This window comes from Acyrthosiphon pisum, chromosome A1 (genome assembly GCF_005508785.2).
Source record: "Acyrthosiphon pisum isolate AL4f chromosome A1, pea_aphid_22Mar2018_4r6ur, whole genome shotgun sequence".
Lineage (NCBI taxonomy): Eukaryota > Metazoa > Arthropoda > Insecta > Hemiptera > Aphididae > Acyrthosiphon > Acyrthosiphon pisum.
In genome coordinates this window covers 138013642-138039383 of record NC_042494.1, presented here as the reverse complement: position 1 = coordinate 138039383, position 25742 = coordinate 138013642, and the positions used below count along the sequence as shown (strand labels likewise).

The following is a 25742-nucleotide window of genomic DNA, read 5'->3' as shown; positions in this document are numbered from 1 at the left end:
TAAAAGGAATCAGATCAAAGTATATTTCATGATACAATTGATTTAACATTGTATATAATGTATGTATACATATATAAAAAAGAAATACAAACAATAATAATAAGTTATTAAATAATCTGATAAAATTTGGTCATAGTTTTAAAGATTAAACACACGTAAAAAAAAAAAATAAAAAAAAATAAATTAACAAATGAAAACTATTAACCACAATTACTTAACAAAACGATATGTTAAATCTATTAAAACAAATGCCTTGTAGTTTTCTTTTTTTCGTCAAAATACATATATATTGCTTAAAAATGTTTATATCACAAAATTACATTTAATTATTATAAAATCTGTATAAACCATAACCGAGCAATAATAATATAGAAAATATAATAATAGATTTGTATATATACTATATATACATTCGCAGATAAATTTTATATCTTAATTAACTATTAACGTATAGTTGATCATAATAGAAGAGGTTTTAAATAATTTACATAAATTAACGTGAAGACTTGAGCTTCCATCGGAGAAATATGAATGCAGATATACGTAGCACAAAGAATATTATAATTAAGGCGACAATATCCAAAGAAAAGCTTGCATCCGTCATATCTAATTCCCTTAGTGTGGTACTCGGTTTTTTGAAGTGGCAATAAATCTAAAATTTAAAAGATTTTTAACCATGTTTATGACATCACATAAAATATTGCTTATATACCTGGTGACATTGGAGAATTGTTCGATTGTAACCATAAGTAGCCAATGCTGTACCTTCAAAACCATAACGGATATAACTTAAGTATGTGATCCATCTCAAATAAATAGGTATAGCATCAAAGCTCACGAAGAAACCAGAGAACAACAAGAAAGGTACAGACATTACTGGTGCTAAGAACACTCCATTCTAAAAAAAAAAATTGTGATTTTAGAACAATTGTAATGTAATTATTATTTAATACTATCAACTTTAGTTCACTTACTTGTACATTCATCGCAGCTCCAACTACGAGTCCAACACTTTGAGCAACAAATGATATGAGAAGACAGGCTGATAAGAACATACCAAATCTGAACATTTCAAGTGGTTGTGAAGTCATGTAATACACAATACCCACATACATGACACAAAATATTGCCTAAACAGAAAACAAAAATGAGAATAATTTAATATGGCAAAATATTTAATAATAATTCTTATTACTATGGCAAATTGTAAAATTTATCGGATATTGATTTATTATACTAATATAAAAAAAATTACCTGGAACGGAATATCTGATAATGTAATTGCCAAATAATATGATCTAAGAGAATACCATCTATTAAAATTTTCTTTTATCAAAACGGGCAACTCTAGAGGGACTGTAAAAATGGATTATATATCTTGATTAATATGTGATTTTCTTATTAAACAATGAATTACTGAACTTACATGATAAAATGGTGATTGTCATTGATGTGTACATAAGGAACAACATGTTGAAAAATAGAAATCCAAGATTACTAAGTACTTTGGCGCCATCATTACCAATATCATAATACAATGAACCAATTAAAAATCCGACCAAAATGTGTGCAAACAAACGTAAGTACATAAGAGTCTGAAATAAGATTAGCCAGTTGTTATAGTATAGTATTTTTAATCCATTTATAAACATCTTTATTTATTTGACTAATTTTATAAACCCGTACCCAATCTCTTCTGCTAAACAGTAATGTCCGGCTGAGAACAATCCAAAATTGAGCAAACTCAGATGTAGCATATCGCTGTTGACTACTTGGTAAACCGTTCTTTAATAATGTATCAGTTGCTTCATCTGCATTATTTAGATTTCCAGTTTTAATTGAACTTAGTTCTGTATTAATAGCGTCATCTACAATGTAATGAAAAGTTATGTACATATTACTATGATGAAATGTAGTTCATGAAGAATTTATATGACACTAAATGAGCACTTACCAGGCTTAGAAAATGTATTTCCTGAATATTGCAATAAGCTATCAGAATCCACAGATTTTGATAATTTATCTATTTCAATAAAGTTTGAAGACAAGTTGCTACCTGAAACCAAAAAAAGAATAAAAATTAAAAAATTTTCATTAGTCTAATTGATGATACAGTGTATGGAAATATTTACTTTTCATTATTTCCTTCTGGTTGACATTATTCAAATTTTCTGGTTGCGGAAATGGTTTACCAACTTGAATATCATATTTTCCATTGTTAATGGCCGTCACCAATTTGCGTACGTTGTCACCATACTCGCCGCATGACACCTCGATAACTGCACAAGGAATTCAATTAGCACACGTTGAGTTTATTTATTCGAGTACCTATTAAGGTTAACTCACGGTATGACGCGGGATTATGATAACTGGGACATTCGAGTCCGAGGGTGCCGAGGAAAGGGACGAGTTGTTTCGTGGATCCCTGGTAGACACACTGTCCTTCAGCAAGGGTGTACAGATGGTCAAACATCTCGAACAGCCGAGCACTGGGTTGATGAATCGTACAGATGATTGTACGGCCGCCACGACTCAGCGATTTCAGCAGGGAAATACATTGGAAACAAGAACTACTGTCTAAGCCACTGAAATTGTATAAATTAACATGTATTAATATTTGTACGTGTTCGGACGTTTATCGTGGTGCTGGTAATGTGTCTAACCTAGTTGGCTCGTCGAAAAACATAATGGGAGGATTGTTCACAAGTTCAAGAGCAATAGACAAACGTTTTTTTTGTCCACCTGACAAATTGCTTGTCATTGTCCTTCGGTGTTCTTGTAAACCTAATGTTTCTAATATTTCTTGAATCTGAAAACAAAATTAGATTGACGAAAAATTGCAATATTTGTTTCCGTGCTCATATTTGTCTTTGTTGGTTGTAGGGGACGGCAATAATTGAAAAATAAACATTAAACAGTACGTGTACTGCGACTAACCACTTGATATTTGCTGTCCTTCGATATGTCTGACCCTAACTTTAGTGAAGTAGCCACTTGCATAGCTTCTTCTACAGATAAATTGGCATGGAGCTGATTGTCCTGCATAATATAACATGATAGTTTTCTGAATTGACTCAAATTTCTTTCGTGCCCGTTAATCGTGATGGAACCTTTAACTCCGGAACATCTGAAAAGTAAAGCGGAACATATAAGGCATTAACACATAATATATAATTATTATTTAATATATATTATGATTACAAAATTGTATTGCACATTTTTTGTATTACCTACATACAGTGATAAATGGGTGTATGGGTCAACATTGAACAGAACCAACAAATTCCATAGTACGGAAATAAATATATATCTCGTGTGATAAAATATGAATCAACAACAAAGGAATATGTAACAATAATCAATACACTTAACTATCATAGTGAACTTTATAACACTGTGAACATACCATACAGACACGCGTATAACCTTGTCCAGTTGATATGGCCTAAATAATTATAATCAGTTTCTATATTGCAAACAAAAGCATTTAATATTGGGTGAACAAATCATATTTCAAACACTATAAAAGGATTTTCTAATCTTCTGCTACTTCTCCGATAAAAAAATTCAAAGCAATAAAAATAATACGAGACAATGACCTAATCATGATCTATTATAATAGGAACATTAAATAAACTGTTTTTACTTGTATCCGGTGAGAATATTCAGCAGTGTGGATTTCCCGGCACCGGATGGCCCCATGATGGCAGTCAACTCGCCTGATCTCAAACGGCCGCTTACGGATTTTAAAATATTTTTGGAAGCTGAAAGAAAGAAAATATTATAAATTATAAACACAAAATAAACAAAATATTTCAGTTTAAGGTGAACGGCAGCATCTCAGCAATCAAAATGTCATATAAAAAAATTAAATATGTAAAAACACCCAGCCATTATCTGAAACATTTTTTTTTTCAATCCTAAAGCGACTAAAAGCTGAAATATTGAATTTGTGTGTATATCTAATCAAAATATGTGTATCAGAAACCGTTAAAACGTCACACTAAAAAGTGATTTCGTTTAATTAATTTTCTGTATATATATATATACATATATACCTAATACCTATAGATACATTTAAAAATTCAATTTTTTGGATCTAATGTCCGTATGTGAAACATAAATTGACCATGTATACAGGCATTAGTCGATGAAAAAGACAATCTCCTCTTAATAAACAATTCCGTCATAAATCCGTTAAAAAAATATATTTCGGAAAACTATTGCGTTTTAAGGATTTTTCCTCATGAAATGTTTTAACTGTGATGCTGCTGATCCTCAATCTTCTTTATATCGTCGACGGCCTCAACACATATTGGAATTGTATTACAGAAATAACCGACTGAGTAATTATAAATATTTTTTGTTTCGTAATATCGTTACAGTATTTCGAACAAGACTAGCACGCCAGGAAACTCAAAATTATCCAATAAGTCATACGCAAGAATTTATGCGTTGTTTTAATCGAAATCAACAAAATCGAATACCTAGGTAAGTTTTTAATTATGTATATTATGTAGTGTAAAAATGTCAAAAAAAATATTACCAACTATACCTACGTCTTACGTATGCCAGTCGCGAATTTTAAGTAAGGTCATCAACCATGACAAGTTTTTCATCATTTCCGCAATTGTTTATAGGTACTTATCTATTTATATATATTTTAACATCAATATTGTGAGTTATGCATACAAATATGATATTATGAAATACATTTTATTAAACAGCGGTTAAAGGCAACATATCATAATGAGCTAAATTTTAAAATCCATATTATATAAGAAGTTACCTACCTACAGAGAGAACAGCAGTAAAAAATAAGCACACAAGTCGATACAATTTTGTAACATAAGACTCAAGTGCAAAAAATTGTATACATTCTCTTGAATAATATAGGTTACAAAAAAATATCGATGATAATTGTGACTGACATCATGATTTGGAATCGGATAACGTTGTAAACATTTTATAATTATTCTAAAAGAGGTTATATAATATTTATGGAAGGTATTCGCTAGTAGAAATGCATAAAATAATTTGAATTAAATATCATGAACGTATTTCATTCGGTATGTAGGACCTTCAAAAATAATGGATATATTTTGTGCAAAACTACTTGTAGTAATAAAGTAATAATAATGTTATAAAGTTAAATCATCACATGGCATGTTTTCTGATTAGAGATTCCAGAAGTACCCAAATATATGAAATAAATAAATAATATTAAATTACAATAACAATATGAAATATACAGGCTTTCCATATCATGGATACGAATCGAGAGACAACATGATTAGGGGTTCTCCTTATGTCTGAAAAGTTTTATGCTATAATATTATACGAGTGAGAACAACCGGTCTGCTCGAGGACACTACACAAATCGTGACCTTGCATTTAAAACCTGACAAAGATTCCTTCGGTTAGTAAAAAAACTAATGGTCTACGTTTAAGTCAATGGTTATAACTTATAATGTACACATTACTAGTCATTAAAATTTCGCTAAGAATTCTCCACACATATGTAATGTAATACTTGATAATCCTCGTTATTTTAATGTGCTATAAAAACAATGCCAATTTCGTTTTTAAAAGTCACAAGTAAAAAAAATAAAAAAATATAATTTTAAAATTACTACTACTTAGACGTTGAACAAATAACTTACAAAAACACCGCTAATTTCATAGACTCTCAAATAATCAGTGGTATGTAATAACAATTATTATCACCACATATAAAAAACAATACCTATTCAGAACGGATCCCAGCCGTTTGCCCATAAATGATCAAAATATTTTTCAGAGTTCATGGTTTCTTTGCAATTTATTTTTGTTTTTCACAAGGCTGATAAAAACTATCAAGTAAAAGCAGTTGTTTCAAATACAAATTTAAATCTTAAGTTCAAATTTACAACCTATATATCGTAGGTGCTTTATAAAATATTAAGGTGGTTAACTTGAAAGTGTTCAAAAATAAAAATAATAAATTCTAAGAAATAACCAATAAATAAAAAGCTTCTAAAAATTATGTACAGACTCGTGTACAGTACTCCCAAGAGTTTAGGTTTACGTAACACTTTTTTAGCATTTCTATAATTATATATATATCATCGAACTTAATATTATTCATACAATAATTATAACGATTCAATGTTTTATTTTATATTTTTAGAAACAGCACAATGAGGAAATTGCCTTTAGAACATAATAATTAATAACTAATAAGTGAGAGTCATGTATTTGTTATTGAAATACACAAACGAGTTTTGGTCATGGATAAATAGTGATCGAGCACATCCGGTGGTTATGGATAAATGCGAGCAATGAGAAGTATTGAAGTATTTAATATGCTACCTAAACATTATGTTCTCGTATATAGACTTAAGTAAAAAACTAAAATAAAAGTCTAACTATAACGAAATTAAATGATAAGATAATTCCTAAATGGAATATATAATGCTGGCAGACAGGAAGAATGTATAATTATTAATTATCTAATAAACAATAGAAATAAGTATATATATAATGTAGGTATATCAACAGTTCAATATCTAATGGGTTAAATTCCAATATTTTTAATAAATACATTTTATTATTATTATTAATTTGTTGCATAATATATGTATTGGCTGAATATCACTATTGATTAAAATTCACCACGTGAAATCACGTTGAATATTTAAATCACGTATTATGGATCAATAAAGACGGGCATCGCCCGAATAAGATATAATTAAACTTAAAGTTCAAAGTTGTTATTTAATTATAACTGAACATTCATATTTTTTTCGTTTTAAACGGATATTAAATTTGAAATTAAAATAATAAATATGTAGTATATATGTAGTATAAATTTATAAAATTTTTAAATCCACATTTGAAGCAAGAATTTTCTTCTATAACATTCTGGTGATAGATATAACGGTTATATTATTATAGTTGAGTAAGTTGTAGGTAGGTTTAAGTTAACAGTAAATATATATACATATATATGTTATTAAATTCATATTTAAACTATGTATCCATTAAATATAAGATATAAAAAGGCAATTATATTAATTTTGTATTATTATTCTATATACCTACCTCCCTATAGATGGTACCTAATTGTATTCAAACAAATTATGATAATGTAACTTCGTTTGCAGGGAATTGATAGTTACGGAGACATTGCCTCTTCTCTATAAAATGTATCTAGGAATTATTATAAATTCGTAAATTTCTCTATCATAGACAGGTTTTTGTGGTTACTATATTATATTCAATATTAATTGATAGTTGAATAGTGCAACACAATGTTAATTTAAATTTGACTGTAGCAAAATTGTTACTGTTCCTGCTCCTGAAAATATCTTGTTGACAATTTGTTTTATAAATGAAAGAATTTAAGTTACTAATACTTTGATTTAATACATTATACAAATTAAAATATGTAACCTTCGAGTTTTAATGTCATATATAGGTATAACCTCTTTTAATAATTAAATTCAAAACGTAAAGAAACTAACATATTGTATCGAATTTGCATAGTAACGAAGAACACCACGCATATAACCATAAATAAAATAAGTAGGTACCTAGGTATAATACTGATATCGTAGCTTTTTGATACCTATCTTTAGATTATTGGAAGCAATTTTATTAAAAGTCCAATGTTTTTTATAAGTTTCGTTGTACAATGCTCAGTTTGGAAAACACTGTTTAGGAGATCCAATGATTTTCACTGACTATACCTATGGGCTATGACTGCAGGTAGGGGAATACTCGACCTTCTGGCCTTTCCCGCGTATTAATCGTCGCTGAGTATTTGGTAATAATTTATTATAAATTATAATGAAAAAATGTTGCTGCAGCAGACGTATGGCCTAGCTAGGGTACACTATAGCTAATGTACTATTATTTTTAAAATTGTAAAACCAGCAGGGGAAAAATAATTACGAAAGAAATCGGCCCAGCATAATATATGCCACTGGTATAGGCGAGATATTATTTCCAACCGTTTATTACCTATACATATGACTAATATTATAACGGACTTGGACTCAAAAACAATAACAACTACCTAATAAGAAAACAATAAGAAAACGCTGATTCGTCGGCCTTCACAACAGTAATAATTTACCTACTGTAATAATATAATGTGTCCGACATAATAATACGCGTGATCAACGTGATGGACTTCAGACGTTCAATAAATTAATTGTACGTTGTGTCATAAATATCATTTTTTAGATTCTCGGTGTGACCTTATATCCACCACAGATCTGCTATACCTACTTACGTTAAATATTTATACATATTATGTATTCGCACCGTCATTATCAAGTTATTATACCAGTTAAATTGGCCAGATTAACCTTATTCCCAAATTTCCACCGCCTTTCATTATTATATGAACCATATAATCAGGACAAAACGTTTCATAAAGTAGCAGGGAATGAGTGAGGAGGAGGGCATAAGGGTAATGAGTTGTAATTATACGAGTATGCAAATAATAAACGTGTTCATAAAAACCAAAAATTGACAAAATTTCTGAAAGGACGCGTACAAACATACCCATCAACTTCTAAATCCCATCTATTCATATTAGTTGATATGAAAACAAACCGTAGGTCTACCTAAATTATACCGACGAGATCGATAATAGAAATTAAGTATCAAACATGATAATATCGTCTGCAATGGCCTCGTCAACACAAATACAATAATACGCAATAATATAACTAGGTAACATAATTATTATCCGTCAACTCGACTAGTCGATTTTACGGTATACCTTATTAAAATTTGCAACATATAATTTCAATACATATATATATATATATACATCTGCGTAGGATATAAAATATATGAATATAATGTATGAAAATATAATGTTTAAATATACACTCACTGTTTTTGGTGCCTTCGGTCACGGTGTACATGAGGTCGGAGAAGGCGATGTCCACAGGCGGCCTCTTGGGCAGGTGACTCAGGGTCTTGGGCTGGCATGGCGTGATCATCACTTTGACCGCGCCGGATTTTCTGTCAACAGACACGGGATCGATAATTAAACGGCCGTCTTGTTTTACGGTGGACAGCTCGTCCATGGGAACGACGATGGATTCATCGATTATGGTCATGATGAATAATTATCGCTGCAGCGGCAACAGGATGAAAACTTTTGCGCGCGGTGTTCGATAGTACGTCTATATATTTATAAATATGTATATATATATATATAATAGTTGTACGGATATCAGCGTCCGGATTGAATTCGAAAAGAATAAAAAAACCTATTTTAAATATCACGCATAATCCGATCGGGAACGTACGAGGACCGTTTGCCTGCAGTTCATCGCAACCACTACTAGCTGCATAATATTACTAATGTTGGACTTGACTACGTATTTGCCTGCGCGCCGTAGTGGCGCGGCGCTCGCGTATATATATAATAATATTTAACGTATATAATAACAGTTGGCGACTGAATGTTTTAATAGTAGGGACTAGGAAATAACCTTTGTTTGCCTTGAAAGACGCCGCCGTCGTTCCCCACTTCTGGTGACCACTCTATGTACGCGGTAAAATTACGAGCTTGTATATACGCACACTATACCTATTTCCGATAGCCCGGCAAAATAGTAAAATCAAAATAATACTATCGTGTGTGTGTGTAATAATAATTGTTATGACGTATTGCAGTATGACCGTGTGCAGTTGGTCTGTCCGTCGTGAATTTAAACGTCACGAAGGGTAATTTTTCTACGTTATTCTATTAGATGTATACAACTATACAGACTACAGTATTATAGTATCAATAAAATGAGCACGATATATTATAATAAGTTTTTAATTCGTTTTTAAGCACTACGTGTGGAGTTGAATGTAAATCGATAATTTGGTTTTTAAAACAACGTTATGCGCAGGCAGGTTACCCCACACCTAAAGTCGAAATACTACCAAAATGCTGTATATAGTAGGCACACCCCCAGAGTGACACTGCTGTCTGCTATTTTAAATCGATACAGGACTTTAATAAATATATAGTTTTTATGGTCAATCCCATTACTTTAAAATAATTTATTTCACTACATAATATTATTATAACATATTATTGTGTCATCAACATTTTATAATGCAATCAATAATCGTGTTCATCAACTTGTGGCATCGACGTGTTTTATTTTATTTCTATATCTACTTATTTCATATTCTAATAGAATATTATTATTATTTTTTTTGGTGTATAGGTACTAATATTATGCTTAAAATAAACTGACAAATAATCCGGATAAATTATATAACATTTAAACATAAACCACGGAATCACTAAAGTCAAGTCTAAAAGTAAATACAGTATAAGTACCTTAAATAAAGTGATTTTACAGCTGACTGATAAATGTTTCATAAGTATTCAGTATAATATATAGTCTGTATTATATTAATTGGTCGCTAATTTATTTAATAAGAATAACTTAACTTAAATATATCCAACACAAACATTCACATAGTGAATGTTCAACAATTGAATACGAAAATAACATTAAGTTTACTATTGTTCCTAATTTGTATTTAATTCATTCAAATAAAAGTATTTTTCATACGTAATTTAACCTTCGCGTATGTACCTATAACATAACTTTTGAAGTATACAGACAATGTGATTATGTGATACCAAATAAAAGGAGAACAAATTCTTATTAATATGTAGGTAGGTATAGCCAAATATTTATACTTTCTGGCAAGTTGACATCATCGCTAAATACTCGTATTTCGACCCGATTATATAATATAATATATATATATATTGAAATGGGGTGGAAGGAGGAATGAGGTGGAATGATCTTATGAGGTAATTTTCATATTGTATTAAAAGTTGTATTATTGTATGTGTTTTGGTAATTTTATTTTGTGGTAAAAAAAATAAACAAAATCTACTGTGGCTTGAAAAACTTTAAAATTATTTTACCAATTTATTTAAAATTTGAAAATGATTATTAGCCTGTCAATCGTATTAATATACGTCTATGTGGTTGATAGGTAAAAATTACTTAAATTTACTATTTCAAAGAACCACCTATTCAGTATTCGTATATTATGTATATGTATACTTACATAGCTTATATAGATACATTTGTACATGTATTCACATATAGTTAATCAGTATGCCACTATGCCAATTGCACAAGCTACAATATTCCCTAATATTGTTGACATGTGATATCACAAACAAAGAGTATAACTGTATAAGATAATAATAATATAAGACTTGTTTATAAATATATATTATAAGCCATAAGCATTCGAATTTAAAATATAATATTATAACAGGTACAAACTGGAGTTTTAGAGAGTAATAAATGTTTGCATTACTTTAAAAAACAATTAAATACTAATCACTGACACCGATTTTACCATATTTTGTTTCGTATATTTGTGCGTGTATAATTCGTATACAGGCATACATAATTGTTTATAATATAGACCTTATGATAGATTTTTAGCATGTATGATGTGTTTCTATACCAACGATTCAAACATATTTTAATAACTCTATTGAAAAGAATAATTAATGAGTTTTTTTTTTTTTATTATCTCATCGTAGGTCACAATAATATAGAATGTGTGATACTGTGATAGTAAACGCTATTAATTTAATAAACCTAATATAATAATATCTTTTCTTTTTTGATTAACGTTAAATACGATTTAAATTATATGGAATAGATTAACAAATATTATACATTACACTCGACACATAATGCACAATATATAGAAACAATAACATTAGATGAAAATTATAGACTACAGTATAGAATCCAAATTTACCAACCTACCAAGATTATAGAGGTATACAGGGAGGGGGGAACCATACACGATACCCATAGTGAAATTGCAGGTTCAATTATAAAAACATACTATATACCTAATGTATATGTTATATGTATATATGTCATAATTATAACCCCTAGCCCCCAGGTCCCTTAATAAATGCAATTGGCCCATAGTGAAAATAATTTCTATATACGCCACTATTACAAGTTTTTCATAATAAGACAGAATGTTAAAATGGTTTGTTTGAACATTTTTCATTCAAAACTAAGAGAGGACAAGGACATCCACAGACATCAATGCATCATAGCAATGTATAATTTTGAACCTAGACGTATAAATAAATAACATTTTATGGCAGTGTTTTCAAACGTGATATAGAAATACGTTTAATAAATAACTTATTGAAAATATAGTTATGTATATTTTTTTTTATATTTAAATTAAGCATTCACAACCAAAGGACTTGCTTAATATCTAAAATCGATTTAATAACAAAAATATTTACTCAAATTTATAGTTAACATTTCGTAGTGTTTGAAATGTGTATAAAGTATTTCATTATCATCAAATCCGCATACGTCATATTAAATTATATGACCCATGTATGAATACTAAGAATAATATATATTTTGTTCTTATTTTCATGAATTATAATAATATGTAAGTATTTTGTAATTTATCAAGTATACTAGTAAGTCATATTCATAAATCATCATAATAACTATTATTACAGACATATAGGTATTCATGGCGAAATTAATATTACCTCGAATATTACTAAGACTAGACGTGCATACGCAGTATCACACTACCACCTATATCGCTATATATATTTCGTACAATTCCAACATCCGATTAGTATTATAGGTCGTACTATTAAATAATAATGCCACACACTTCGTAAATTGTGCGTTACATGTATAGATATTTATTGTAATAATTAACATCACACTCATACATGTTTGTTTTGTAATAACGACTGTTATGTTACAGCATTCGATAATCACCTAGGGATTTCAGTATACTTATAACTTATAAGTTATAAGCATTATTGTGTCGATTGATGAAACAAATTTATATAAATTTTAATAGTTAATAACATGTTGCTTAAACAAATTCTGCAGGCAAATGCATTGCACAAACTCCTCACCAATAGGTACACAATTTAATTGGTTTGAAATGTATATACAATATACATATGCATAATATTAATTATGATCATCAAGCTTATTAATACACTTATTAATATGTGAAAATTAAAATATTTAATACCTACGCTTTGTATAACGGAGCATTATTTAAAATTTAAATCAAATAAATTATATGTAACAAAATATGCAATTTATTATTAAAAACTACACATCTCTTAATCATTTTATGTTATCGAATTATTTTTTACGCAATGATATAGATGTGAGTTGAATATGATAAAATAATAACCCATTATTTATAGCAATTATTATGATTTTTCCAACATGATTTATGATCTATTTAAAATATCGGATTCATTAAACGCGATATAATATGTATAATGTCTATATTTATATAATATATTATAAAGTAATGTAGGTACTGTACACATGACCCCCGGGTTGAGAATTGCCGATGTAAGATACGTAGGAGATACAGCTGTCGAATACCAAATATAAATAATTAAAATATGGATATACAATGTTAAAGCCTTAAAAAATGTATAATGCAAAACAAAATACACGCGTGTCACTTATGTTGTGTTACGTAACTGCAACGTTTTTAATAGGTACTGTTTTTTTAATAACTATTGTTTTAATATATAATTTACATTATTAATGGTGTAAATACATGCAAAATTACTATGTACTACATTTCTATTATATTTATATACATTTAATTTCATAACGTTGTGTCATTACTCAATACTCAAATCTCACAAAAAGACATTCTCCGTCACCCATCAACATTATAACGATGCTGACGCCGACTTTCTATTAGTTATAATTCTATTATTTTTATTCTCAAATTTTGAATGCATTGTCTGTTAATATAACATTCTAAATTGATTTAAAGTGCCAATATATGCGTGAATCAAATATGAATAATAGTGTGATTTAGCGAATCTAAAATCAAATCAAATTAACCCACAATGTAGGAAAATGTAACTCCTGATTTTATTAAAATCATAAAAATTTCGACTTTAACTAAAATATTTGATTTACATTAAAAATGTAAAAAAACCCATCGCTATCTACCCAATAATGTATGCTTGCATGTTTAATACTCTTTTCCAAACATTTCGATATAATTGAGAAAATTATGTATTACCGAGAACCTCATTATATAATAACTTTCTATTAAAATAGGTATAGCTATTTTAATACTATAAAATCAATTTTAGTATTGCACTTACAATAATGTATTAAGTGTTAACAACAGACCCAAAGGCTAAAGCAACAGAGATGTATAGGTTGTAAGAATATTAAAAAAAATTAAGATAAATTAAATAAAAAAATATTTATTAGATAAGTATGGTATTAACCGAGGTATTAACTATTAAAGTATTTTAAATGAAGAAATACCGAAAAAATATTAGTAGGTACGCATAACTATTTTATTTTAATTCAACAATTATTTTTATAGAATATTTCCCGGAATATTTAACTGAATATTAATATTTAATTTTGTATAGCGTGATCTTTATAAAGGCCAAAATATTTACAAAGTACCAAATACTTTAAAATAATTAATAGATAAACATAAATATTAAATTGTGTTATGAATAATAATGAAATATAAGAACGTGTATATAATAGCTTCTAAAAACTGGGTAATGTAATGCATAATGTTAATTAATACATTAGTTACAGTGGTTTAAAAATTAGCACGCAAAAGAAAATTTAAAGATAATATAAATAAAACACCAATAAGTACATAATATAGTAATATTGTATCGTAGGTACCTACATATATTATAAAAAAATACCAAAGAAATATTTTTAACGACAACGAAATTGATAAATGTATGTTTTATACTTGTATAGTGTACCTATAGATCAGTGGTCACCAAACAGTCTTATTAAAAAATAATTATACTAATATCTATTAATCGCTTGCATAATCTTACAGTTTAAACATTTTTTTAAGCTTTATATAATTATATACAAAGAGAAGTATTTATTGGAGAAGAAAAACACACATTTTCCGGTGAAGAAATAATGAAAGGAGAATATTATTATGCTATACTAATATAAAATCATATAAATAGTATACCTAAACAAAAAGTGGTAGATCAACCATATAGATACTAAACATTTTTAACGTGGTTTACTTGTCGGAAAAGGTTGGCGACCCCTGCTATAGACTATATTAATATGTATAGGCTATAATAAATTAATCATCTTCTGGTATTTTCAGATATATCTGCATCGTCCAAAAAACGTAACAATAAAATCAGTGTTGTACACTTAATTGTTACTAAAGAGCAAAGGAGTAAATATAACGTTTGAAATTTTTTTTTTTTTGGGGGGGGGGGGGCTACAATCGTTATAAATATGAATAATCTTAAAAAAAAATAGGAAATGTTTGGGGGCTATTGAAATGTTTAAGAAGACTTGTCAATAAAGCCTCAACTCTATTTTCGTCTATGCAAAATGGTTAGAGTAAAGGTAAAAATAATTATTAACAAACTAAGAAAAATATAGGATAAATCACTACATATGAAATTTAAACTGAGGATCATGATAATTCCGAAGATTTATTGTTACTTTCAAAGTTGTGAGAATAATATTAATATAACTAATATCACTATAATACCAACCTCCATGAAAAATTGATTTTTGAATATGATGATTTATTATGATTTTTATTATGACAAAATAAATATCACAATAAATTAAATTGTATTCAGTCTAGTGTAGATGAATTTTTTTTTCATTGAAATTTGTTTTTTAATGTATTTTGCTTAACATAATTAATTTTTGGGGTTGTACGATTGGTATGTTCAGAGGTATGTTAGTTAAATGTTAATTATTTAATTAGAAATTATCGACTATGAATATTAAATAAAATAAAAATATATACTTAAAGGTATGCACCTACCTACAAACTACATGTTAAATAGGTAGAACATATTTACCAATTATAAATAGTTCTGACTTGTTGTCTTGTGTTAAAACCAGGTAATATTTAATTTGTAATAACTAATAACTACTCATAAAAAAACAGTTTGTATTAAATTATGGAAATAACTCAAACAATAAATATCAAAAAAAGAAAAATCAATAAAACACGTAGGAAAACATTTATATATATTCATAATTTAAACTGAAGAAAAATTTCAAATTTTTAACAGCAGATTAAAATGCAAATTTATTACCAAGATAAATTTATTTGTATCTTGTATTTCCTATATTATATTTAAGATAAGAAATTAATATGAGAAATTATAAGATTTTCATAATTTTCAACTTTTTGAAAATGTTTACAATGTTACAAAATGATGTTTTTTATAATTTGTTTTACAATGTATATAACATCTGTATGATTGAAGAAGACCTCAATTTTTGCATACTTATGAGTTATGTATTTTGTATGCTTATTGTACAATATATCATTGTGCCTACCTTAGGTATATAAGTCTATTATGATACATCACACATGGTATATTTTTTTTAAAACAACAGTCACAATAATTGTATAAAAACAATTAATTATGACAATAATATGACAATTTAAATACCTACTGAAATGTTTAAATATAAACTTCAATGTAGTAGTATTTTTTCAACCAGTATGCCCATACTGCATATTATAATTTACAAAAAAATATAATATTTCCATGAATGGAGGAATGCAATTAGTAATCAGCATGTCCTATTATCTGTTTCAAACCTTGAACTGTTTTTTAAGACAATAAAAATAAGATAGCAGTGGGTAGTACTTATAATATTATGAAGGTACCGTTATCATCAAATCTACCAAAAAATGATTATAATATTTTAAAAAACTGGCAACATTACAATAAGCTAACAAAAATGTCTTTCATTATTGTAAAAAATATTAAAAATCAGTAGAATTATAATAAACAGACAACAGACATACCTAAGTGATAAAATCAATAACCCAAATATAAGGAACCAAAACAAAAATTGAATACTTGGTCCATTCATATTTTATACAAACATTGAAACCACAAGAGTTACATAGTAAAAATTTCACTAGCATCGTTTCTATGAAATTATAATCATATAGTTAACTTTCATGCATAGTGAATTTAAGTGTATAGTTGCATCAACGAATTCTCTTTTTAAATAATTACACAATTCTTCTTCTAGAGAGAAAGTAACTCCTAACTACCTTGACCTAATCATATGATTTTTATAACATTGAATACATAACTTATATCTTCTTAAGATCAATGTATTGATATAAAATATATAATACCTAAGAATACCTAATACAACAAACAGTGAAACAGATATTCTAAGTTCAGATTTATTAAAAAGCATTAAAAATGTTCTTAAATCTTAGAATTTTGGTGTTTTGTGTAATTAAAATTAAATTAATTTGGTACAAACATTTTCTAAAAATTTTGTTTATTGTATAATAGTTAGGATGTGTTTAATAGTAAGTTCAATAAGTAATGTTTTTTAAAATAAATTTCTCTAACACTTATATCTAGCAACATAGATTCAGAGAACAAAAAAAAACAGGTTTTACAGTTTCAGCAGTTGCTAGTTTGAGGAAAAGTGAAAGTGAACTGAAGGTTTAATTTATATGATTCTCAACAGACTAACTCTATGTACACATTGCGTTGTAACAGTAGGTCAGACTGAAAATCATAGGTGAGAGTAGAATTTATTGGTAGAGTATAGTGATAAAACATAATATAAATAACAAAATTTTAAACATACACTAAACAAAATTAATACTTAATTCCAAACATATTTTTTAATAAAAATAAAATCCAGTTACAACCCAGCTAAAAACAATATAGTTTAAGATTTAACACATTCACTGCGGATGACGCCAAATGGCGTCATTTTACATAGTTCGCATATGCTGAATGACGCCAATTGGCGTCATTTCCCTTGTTATTAAATGCACTATAATTTGATCAGCGTTACGATTAATTTTTTTGTTTTTCGTCAGCGTCTTCTAGGCGCATTTTTTTTCATAAACAAGTGCAAACTGTACAATGATATTTTAATTTTTCAATTTTTAGGAATTTTTTTTTTATAACTCCAATTTTTTCAGCGTCACGCTTAAGAACACACAAATGTCATCCGCAGTGAACGTGTTAAATCATGGTAATGATTAGTATATAAGCAACTATTTTTTAATCGTAGGTACTATATAAATAGAAAGTTGATTGAGGCAAATATTTTGAAGGGTGGAAACTGTATTGGATCACTTCCAGGAAGCTTACCAGAACTCAATACATAAGATAAACATTGTTTTCTATCTGTTAACTCATAAGTAACTTTGAAGTAAAAAAAAAAATGTTTATAAACTTTTTGTTCAATTTTTATTAATATAATTATAACACAAAAAATACATTAGGTACCTACTATTAATATAGATAGGCAATGAATAAGTTCCAACAACCAATTAAAATAACTAAGGTAAAATATATTTTAGAGCACATCGGACCCAAATGTATTGTCTACATCATATTAACTCATAAAATAACAAATTTAACGTTGATAAGAATCCATTTAATCCATTTTACTATTTTGTTTTTTTAATATAAGAATAGTTTTGTAAATAAAATGCTTATAACTTGCTTCGTAATATGTTGTGTGTTCCTCAGTGTTAGTAAGCCAGAGTTAACAAATGCAAGTATGACATCCTCTTACTGTATGTTTAACTATTAATTATAAACAATATAATTTTCCCTATAATTTTCTTAAATAAAATAATTACATTAACTACAAATACAGTAAAATGAGGAAATCATTTAAGGAACAAGGAAGTAAATACTTAGTCCTTCTAAAATGTCTTCATATGCCAAAAAATATCAATGAATCAAACACTATAACTAGGTATGCATCATTGATAATCATTTTAAAGAATAATCTCGAGAATAATTAAATAGATATCAACATACTTCTTTAACTCTAAATTTATAAATGCTTATAATAAGACAAAAGTCAGATGTACAGAAACTTGCTCAAAATAGTTTGACAGAATATGAATTATAATAATTATAAAATTAAGTAGCTGCCCTAGTTTTTTGATACATATTCGATAAACCTTTCTTATAAATAAATTATTTACAAGTATGGTTAATCCGTAAAGGTTATTGTTTACCAAATAAAGGTTTAACTTACTGTTTAAGTACCTACCTACTTATAAGATAAACACAGTTTAAAGAACGCATATTTATTAAATAAAGATGCCTAAATATTTTAGGCATAATATTGCCATTTCTTTCTGCATCACCAATATAATGAGCTTAATTTTCCATTCAATAAGCAAACGCACACGACTAGCAAATGAAGACGCATCTTTTTAATCTTCGTTAGATTAATAATAATTATTAATAACTATTTTTAGTATTTTATCATGTTTTTAATTGTATTAATGTGTATTTAAATTTGGTCACGCCCATAATATATGCCTATATAAATAAATAAATAATAGGTATATAAATTGCCTGTTCTGAAATAAGAAACATACCTACCATATGTTTCTTAACTACACGACTACACCTATTAACTTATCTTTGTGTAGATACTTACCAACTAGCTACTACAAACCATAAAGAAAAATATAATAATTATTGGAGCCAATAAGGGAAATTAATGTGATATAATGCTAGGTAGGTATCTACATCATACGGTATTATGTGTATTGTGTAGGACATAAAATATACGTGTGTGGTGGTAAGTCCACACTGTGCAAAAGTGTAATTAACAAATTTTATCAATATATATCGATTACAGTGTTTGTTAACACGACCACACTGTCATGAGTAATAGGTATATTAATTATCTTGATTATAAGCATTGAATAACCCGTAAAAAGGTGTGCCATATGGTATACTGTATACAATATATACCTACAGATTCCAGCAGACATTTTCAAAAGGATTAAGCTTCAGTATTTAAACCTAATATAGGTACCTACCTAATAATTTGCACTGTGAGTAGGTAGGTACATTAGTGTAGCAGCTCGAAAATTGACGATTTTGAGTTGCATAATATGTTTTCTAATAGTAAAAATAGCATTATTTATAAGACATTAGTGTATATTATGTCGTAGGTACTGGAAAAATGTAATGCATTAAAACTATATGATAAAATAAATATTATGATGATATTAAAAACCCTGATTAGCTCAAAATCGTCAATGTTTAGTTACTACACTAATGTACTCACAGTGTCGATAAATATTTCAGACGATAAAATATCTGATTTTAAAAAGTCTGAGGGCAAATGCCCCAGCCTTGCCCAACCTGGTGCCTATAATTTATAGCGGTACAAGCAGCAAGTTGTCATTGTCGTATACGGTGCATTGCACGGTCGCAGTTGGACTCTCATTGTCGATCGGTGTGCTCTGACCGTAGACAACATAACAGTATAAAAACCCCACCAGCCGCACCACCCGGGGATGACCCTTAAATTTGGGCCCAAACCAAACGTCATTATGTCTCCGGTCACAGAACGATCAGCTCCACGGTTACCACACCATAATACTATTATTATGATTAATAGCCAATAGGTAATTGACCATAGGTAGTCATCACAACATAATGTTTTATCATAATATTATTATAGACCGTACGCAACGCAAACGAAACTCACTTGTTGTTGTTCAACACGAAAGAATTCATATTTTGACGACGTGGACGAAAACCGGATTATCGACGTGACAATATCGACCGGGCGACACTCTAGCGCTGGCCCAAAATACCGCGGTCGGTCGGACGCCTAGCGTCTGCTATGGACGTGTTCACGAGAAGACAGTGTAATCACAGACAACAGATGTTAACGACGCGCACCACAAAACACATCCATGACGAACGAGTGTTGACTGTCGGGCGAACGGGTTATCGTTATCAACGAACGTTGCTCCGCAGCGGGCCGGTGGCGATTGGCGAATGGCGGTGGCGGCGACGCTGCTGCTGTTTTTCCGGGTCAGCACTCGGCGCACCACACGTCCGCACGTGTCCCCCCCCCCCCCCCACTGCTTTGGTGCTGACGGTCGGTGAATCGTTACCGCGGATACCGCTGAAAGTACCTATACGGCTTACGTAACCATTTGGGTAAAATACCTGACGATCCCGAATATATAGGTACGTCCTCTGCGGGCTAGTGCGGCTACGGTTGAACGGTTCTGCCTTCCGCACGTCAACCATTACAAATGTAGCTCTGAATAATTTTTTGAACGCACGCGACGATGATACCGCGGTGGTTACGTAAGCATCGTAAGCAGCTGAAGACGAAGGTACAATTATATAGATTTGTGCCTACTGCCTACGTTATATAAGAGCAATGTTCGTAATCGGCAACACTATGCAACAGTCTTCGCGCGCCAGGGACATCCGTATTGCTGATTGCATATATAGGGCTGCGGGGCAGTGACATGATAGGTACGTAGGATTTTTCAACTGTGGGGGGGGGGGGGTGAAAATTAATAGGTAAAAAGTCCCTGATACAAGTACCTAGTTAATAATGTTATCAAAAATCACTGATGATTTTATAAAAATAGAATTTAAAATTAATTCAACCAAACCTCTATATATGTTAATAAAAACAATATTGTCTATAAGATAAAATAAAATATCCTATGCTGTCATGGTGACACAAAGACACAGTGTCTTCACTCAGACTCGTTTTTCGTATACATTGATGCAGTGGCGGAACTACATATGATTGAAGGCGGGATTTTCCGCGGGCCTCATCGTGAAAGGGGCCTCAGCGCCTCGCAGCAAAATGTACTTTTTAAAAAAAATTTTGGTTCAAGTAAATAAAATCATTGAATACTGAAATAATACTAAGTATACTGATAGCGGATAACCATACACCATACTCAGTATTTAGTAGGTAGGTACTATTAATAATTAATGTGAATAATAATATTATACGAGTATAATAATATTGTCATGTCTTATCGCGATATGCAGGCATGCGGCGGCGATACGCGGTAACTCAGAGTGGAGCCTATAATAGCTGGTATACTAAATTATAGAAATAGATTATTATATTATACTACATTACTACGGTCTACGGCCCAAGAAAAAAATTATTTTTTTCATTTCATTCTGATTTTAATATGAGAGTGGTGTTATTGGGTGTTATTGGGTGTTTGGTGTCAGAAACAACATCCAAGTTAATTAGGTGAGTAGTTTTACAATTATTTTGCATTGAAAGACAACATTAAATTGTGATTCGTATACAATCATTGAATCATTGTGGTCATTGGTGTTACGTAAATGCTAGAAATTTAATATTAATTATTAAAACTAATGGTTTTGAACATATTTATATATTTCATCTACATAATATATTACATTTTAAAGAGAATTAAATAACCTTATAATTTAAAATTTGATGATAAGTAGTTAGTACAATCACGTGAGTTGCATATTACTTTTCTTAAATATATCGTGAACGCAAAATCCCATATCGAGTATCGACAATCTTATTATTATACCGTGTTCGCAAATCGTCACGTTATATATTATTTAAGAAGCACAATGTCCCAAACACGGCTTAGTGGTCTTGCGATGATTTCAATAGAAAATGAGCGTGCTAAAAAATTGGACTTATCGTTATTGGTGAAGACGTTTGCTCAAGACCGTAGCAGAAAAAAATAATTTTCAATGTAAATAAAATATTATTATTACTGTTTCCGAAATTATAATTAAATAAATTATTAATTTACTATAAATATATTTTTAGATTCTGAGTGGAACGATGAATGTATTGATTTTACAATGATGTGTGTTTTTTTTTTATTTTTTTATTTTTTTTTTGTGTCTGTGTACACGATAAGTAGTCGAAATAATGCTACGATTTTCAACTTCAGTATCTTGTTCGATCAGAAAGTGAATATCGTTGGTGCATTGGGGAGGTCAAAATTTAAATTTCCCTGCAGTAGTTTTCAAAAGCGCCGGGAAAAACAAAAGAAAAATTAAGGAAAAACGGGAATTTTTACGCAAAATCGATTTTTCACAAAATTGAATTTGGTTTTTGGTGTAACTTTAAAAAAATGACCGTAGATACATAAAATTTTGACTGAATGTTTATCTTAGCATTTTCTATACACCATAACATTTTCAAAATATTTTGATTTATTTTGAGCTCTTTATATGGACATTTTCTTTTTCCATTTTTTTTTTAGTTTTTTTTCTAAAAATATCAATAAAATTTTATTTGTTGGATAAAAAAGCTTGAAAATTTAATAGAAGGCTCCTAGTATATTGTTTCAAAGGGCAGATGAAAAATATTAAAAATCGTTAGTCACAGTTTTTTTTTATAAGCATTTAAAGTTCAAAAAATGACAAAATATAGAAAAATCACGAAAATTTGCAAATTATTTCGAGTTATAAATTCATAAAAATTTTTCTTTTTAAATCTAAGATATGAAAATGTAATACAAGATTCCTTATAATATTATCTACCTTTATCAAACAAAAAATATCTATAAGAAACTCAAATTAAATTTTTATGGGCGTTTGAAATTCATATTTTTACAACATTTGATATTCACTCGATTTCTTACGTAACAATTTTCTTATTTTGTTGTAATTAAAAAACGAGTGACTGTAGAAACTTGAAAATTTCACTGAATGTTAATATTAGCATTTTATATATACGATAAAATTTTTAAAATAATTTGACTCTTTTTGAGCTGTTTACGGACATTGTAAGTTTTCAATTTTTTTAGTTTTTTTTTTCTATAAATATCAATAAAGTTTTATCTGTTGGGCCAAAAAGTGTATAAATTTAATACAAAGCTCCTGATATATTGTTACAATATCAGTTGAAAAATATTAAAAATACATAGGCACAATTTATTTTTATAAGCATTTAAAGATCAAATTTGGACAAAATTTATCAAATTTTAATTTGAAAAATTATTTTGTAGTTAAAAATTTATAAAATGTTCAATTTTTGTATCTAAGAATTGAAAATTTAAAACAAGATTCCACGTAAGTAATTAATACTGTTACCAAAAAATCTAAAAAATACATTTACGCAGTTTATTTTTATAGTCATTTTAAGTACAAATTTGGACGAAATTACATATTAAAAACCTAGGATAACTATTTTAGTTATTTTGTTGTGATTGTATAATATTATTCGTGGGTACTTGAAACTTCTAAAGTATACTATTATATATCTATGATAGTACCACGGTTTTTTGTTGATGTATAACGCGTTATAAGTACCTAATAAATATTATGATATGATTAATTTGGAATTTATTATAGGTACCTAATATAATATTATGTCTTATACCTAGACTAACATACCGTCTCCGCTCAGAATCGTTTTTCTTATACAATGATATTATATCATTGAATTCAAATTTAATACCATCCATTATACAGTGACCCACTTGTAACCTACTGTACAGCAGAGCGAAATCCACTTACCCACCTTTTTTATGTTTTTTTTAAATGTTGGTAACAATTATTATGTTTAGCTAACAGCTTGAAAATGTAATACAAGCAGGCTAGGTACACTTTTCATTAGTAGTTATTATTGGAATTAAAAAAAAAGGTTTTGCGTTTAAAGTCACTTGATTTTTTATGAGCTCATAAATTTCATAATTATTGACAAAATTGAATATTTTAATGATAATTAATAACGATTTTGGTTATTTTATTTGGTTGTTTAATTTAAACACTTTTTTCAGAGGGACTTGAAACTTTTTACTATTACGTGAAGTATTGTTAACTATATGCACATATACACAATGATATTTTCAAAATATTAATACAGCCTATCGCGGATTACTAATATTATAAAAAAATTGAAAATATCTTTAGAAATAAAGTCTGACATACAGTTTCCGCTCAGAATCGTTTTCATATACAATGATATAGGTGCCACTGAATTCATATTTAACATAATATCCATTACAATGACCTATTCGATGACGAGGTACACTTGACACCTACTACACAGCTAAGAGAGTTTCCATGTGTTTTTTTAACTATAGATACTCAACAACTGTAGCAAATAACAGTTTAAAAAACATTGTATAATATATTATATTATATTTTATATTAAATCTCAATACTAAAAAATATAATCAAATAAATAAATTACTGATGCATTTACTATATTATTTATGCTTCGGAGTTTCAGTAATTTCACGGCAGTAACTAGAAAGTTTTAAATGTGTACTGCTACTACACTATCAAAACTTTTATATTGTAGGTAGATAAACTTTTTCGTGATTATAGATACTTTAACTTTCTTAGTTTTGTTGTGATAAATCAGATACATTCTTGGGTTAATAGTATACTTTATTTTGTATTTCTTATTAGATATTTACGCATAGTGATGAAGTGAAATATCGATTAACGGAATGGCAGTAAATACACATTATATTTTGTATGCTATACTCGCATTTGGAATAGGTAAAATACTGTTTAAATAGTAATATGCGGGTCTATCTTTTAATCGTTATCTTTTATCGAATGTAAGTTCGAACATTTAAAAATTGTATATTAATTTATTATATTACTATTAATAAGTATAATAGCCAATATGTAGATATACCTAATATAATTTGTATTTATTTTTCATGTCAGTAAATAAATGTTTTATTAAAATATATCTAGATATAAGCTACTTAATATGTCTTAATTTTTTTAGTAACTAAAATATTGTAATTAAATATTTTCATATTGTTTTTTAAATACGAAAAAATGATTTCAATATTTCGACATTAAAGAAAAACTTTCTATAATACGATAAACGGTCAAAATA

General features: G+C 28.5%; 1 protein-coding gene across 2 annotated transcripts; it reads right to left on the bottom strand.

The window, feature by feature from the left end:
- On the bottom strand, window positions 1-20892 carry LOC100166826 (ATP-binding cassette sub-family G member 4). Of its 2 annotated transcripts, XM_003246312.4 has the most exons (14): window positions 20598-20892; window positions 8891-9021; window positions 3647-3764; window positions 2938-3127; window positions 2664-2809; window positions 2347-2585; window positions 2133-2279; window positions 1955-2056; window positions 1687-1868; window positions 1427-1595; window positions 1256-1356; window positions 975-1130; window positions 713-898; window positions 1-652 (listed from the first exon to the last, which is right to left on the bottom strand). In XM_003246312.4, the coding sequence occupies exons 1-14, from the start codon at window positions 20624-20626 to the stop codon at window positions 494-496; spliced, it is 2055 nt and encodes a 684-aa protein (XP_003246360.1). In that variant the 5' UTR covers window positions 20627-20892; the 3' UTR covers window positions 1-493. The 2 variants fall into 2 exon arrangements, with proteins under 2 accessions (XP_003246360.1, XP_001950956.1); XM_001950921.3 differs by lacking the exon at window positions 20598-20892 and having other exon boundaries at window positions 8891-9463.
- Between the last annotated feature and the right edge of the window lie 4850 nt (window positions 20893-25742).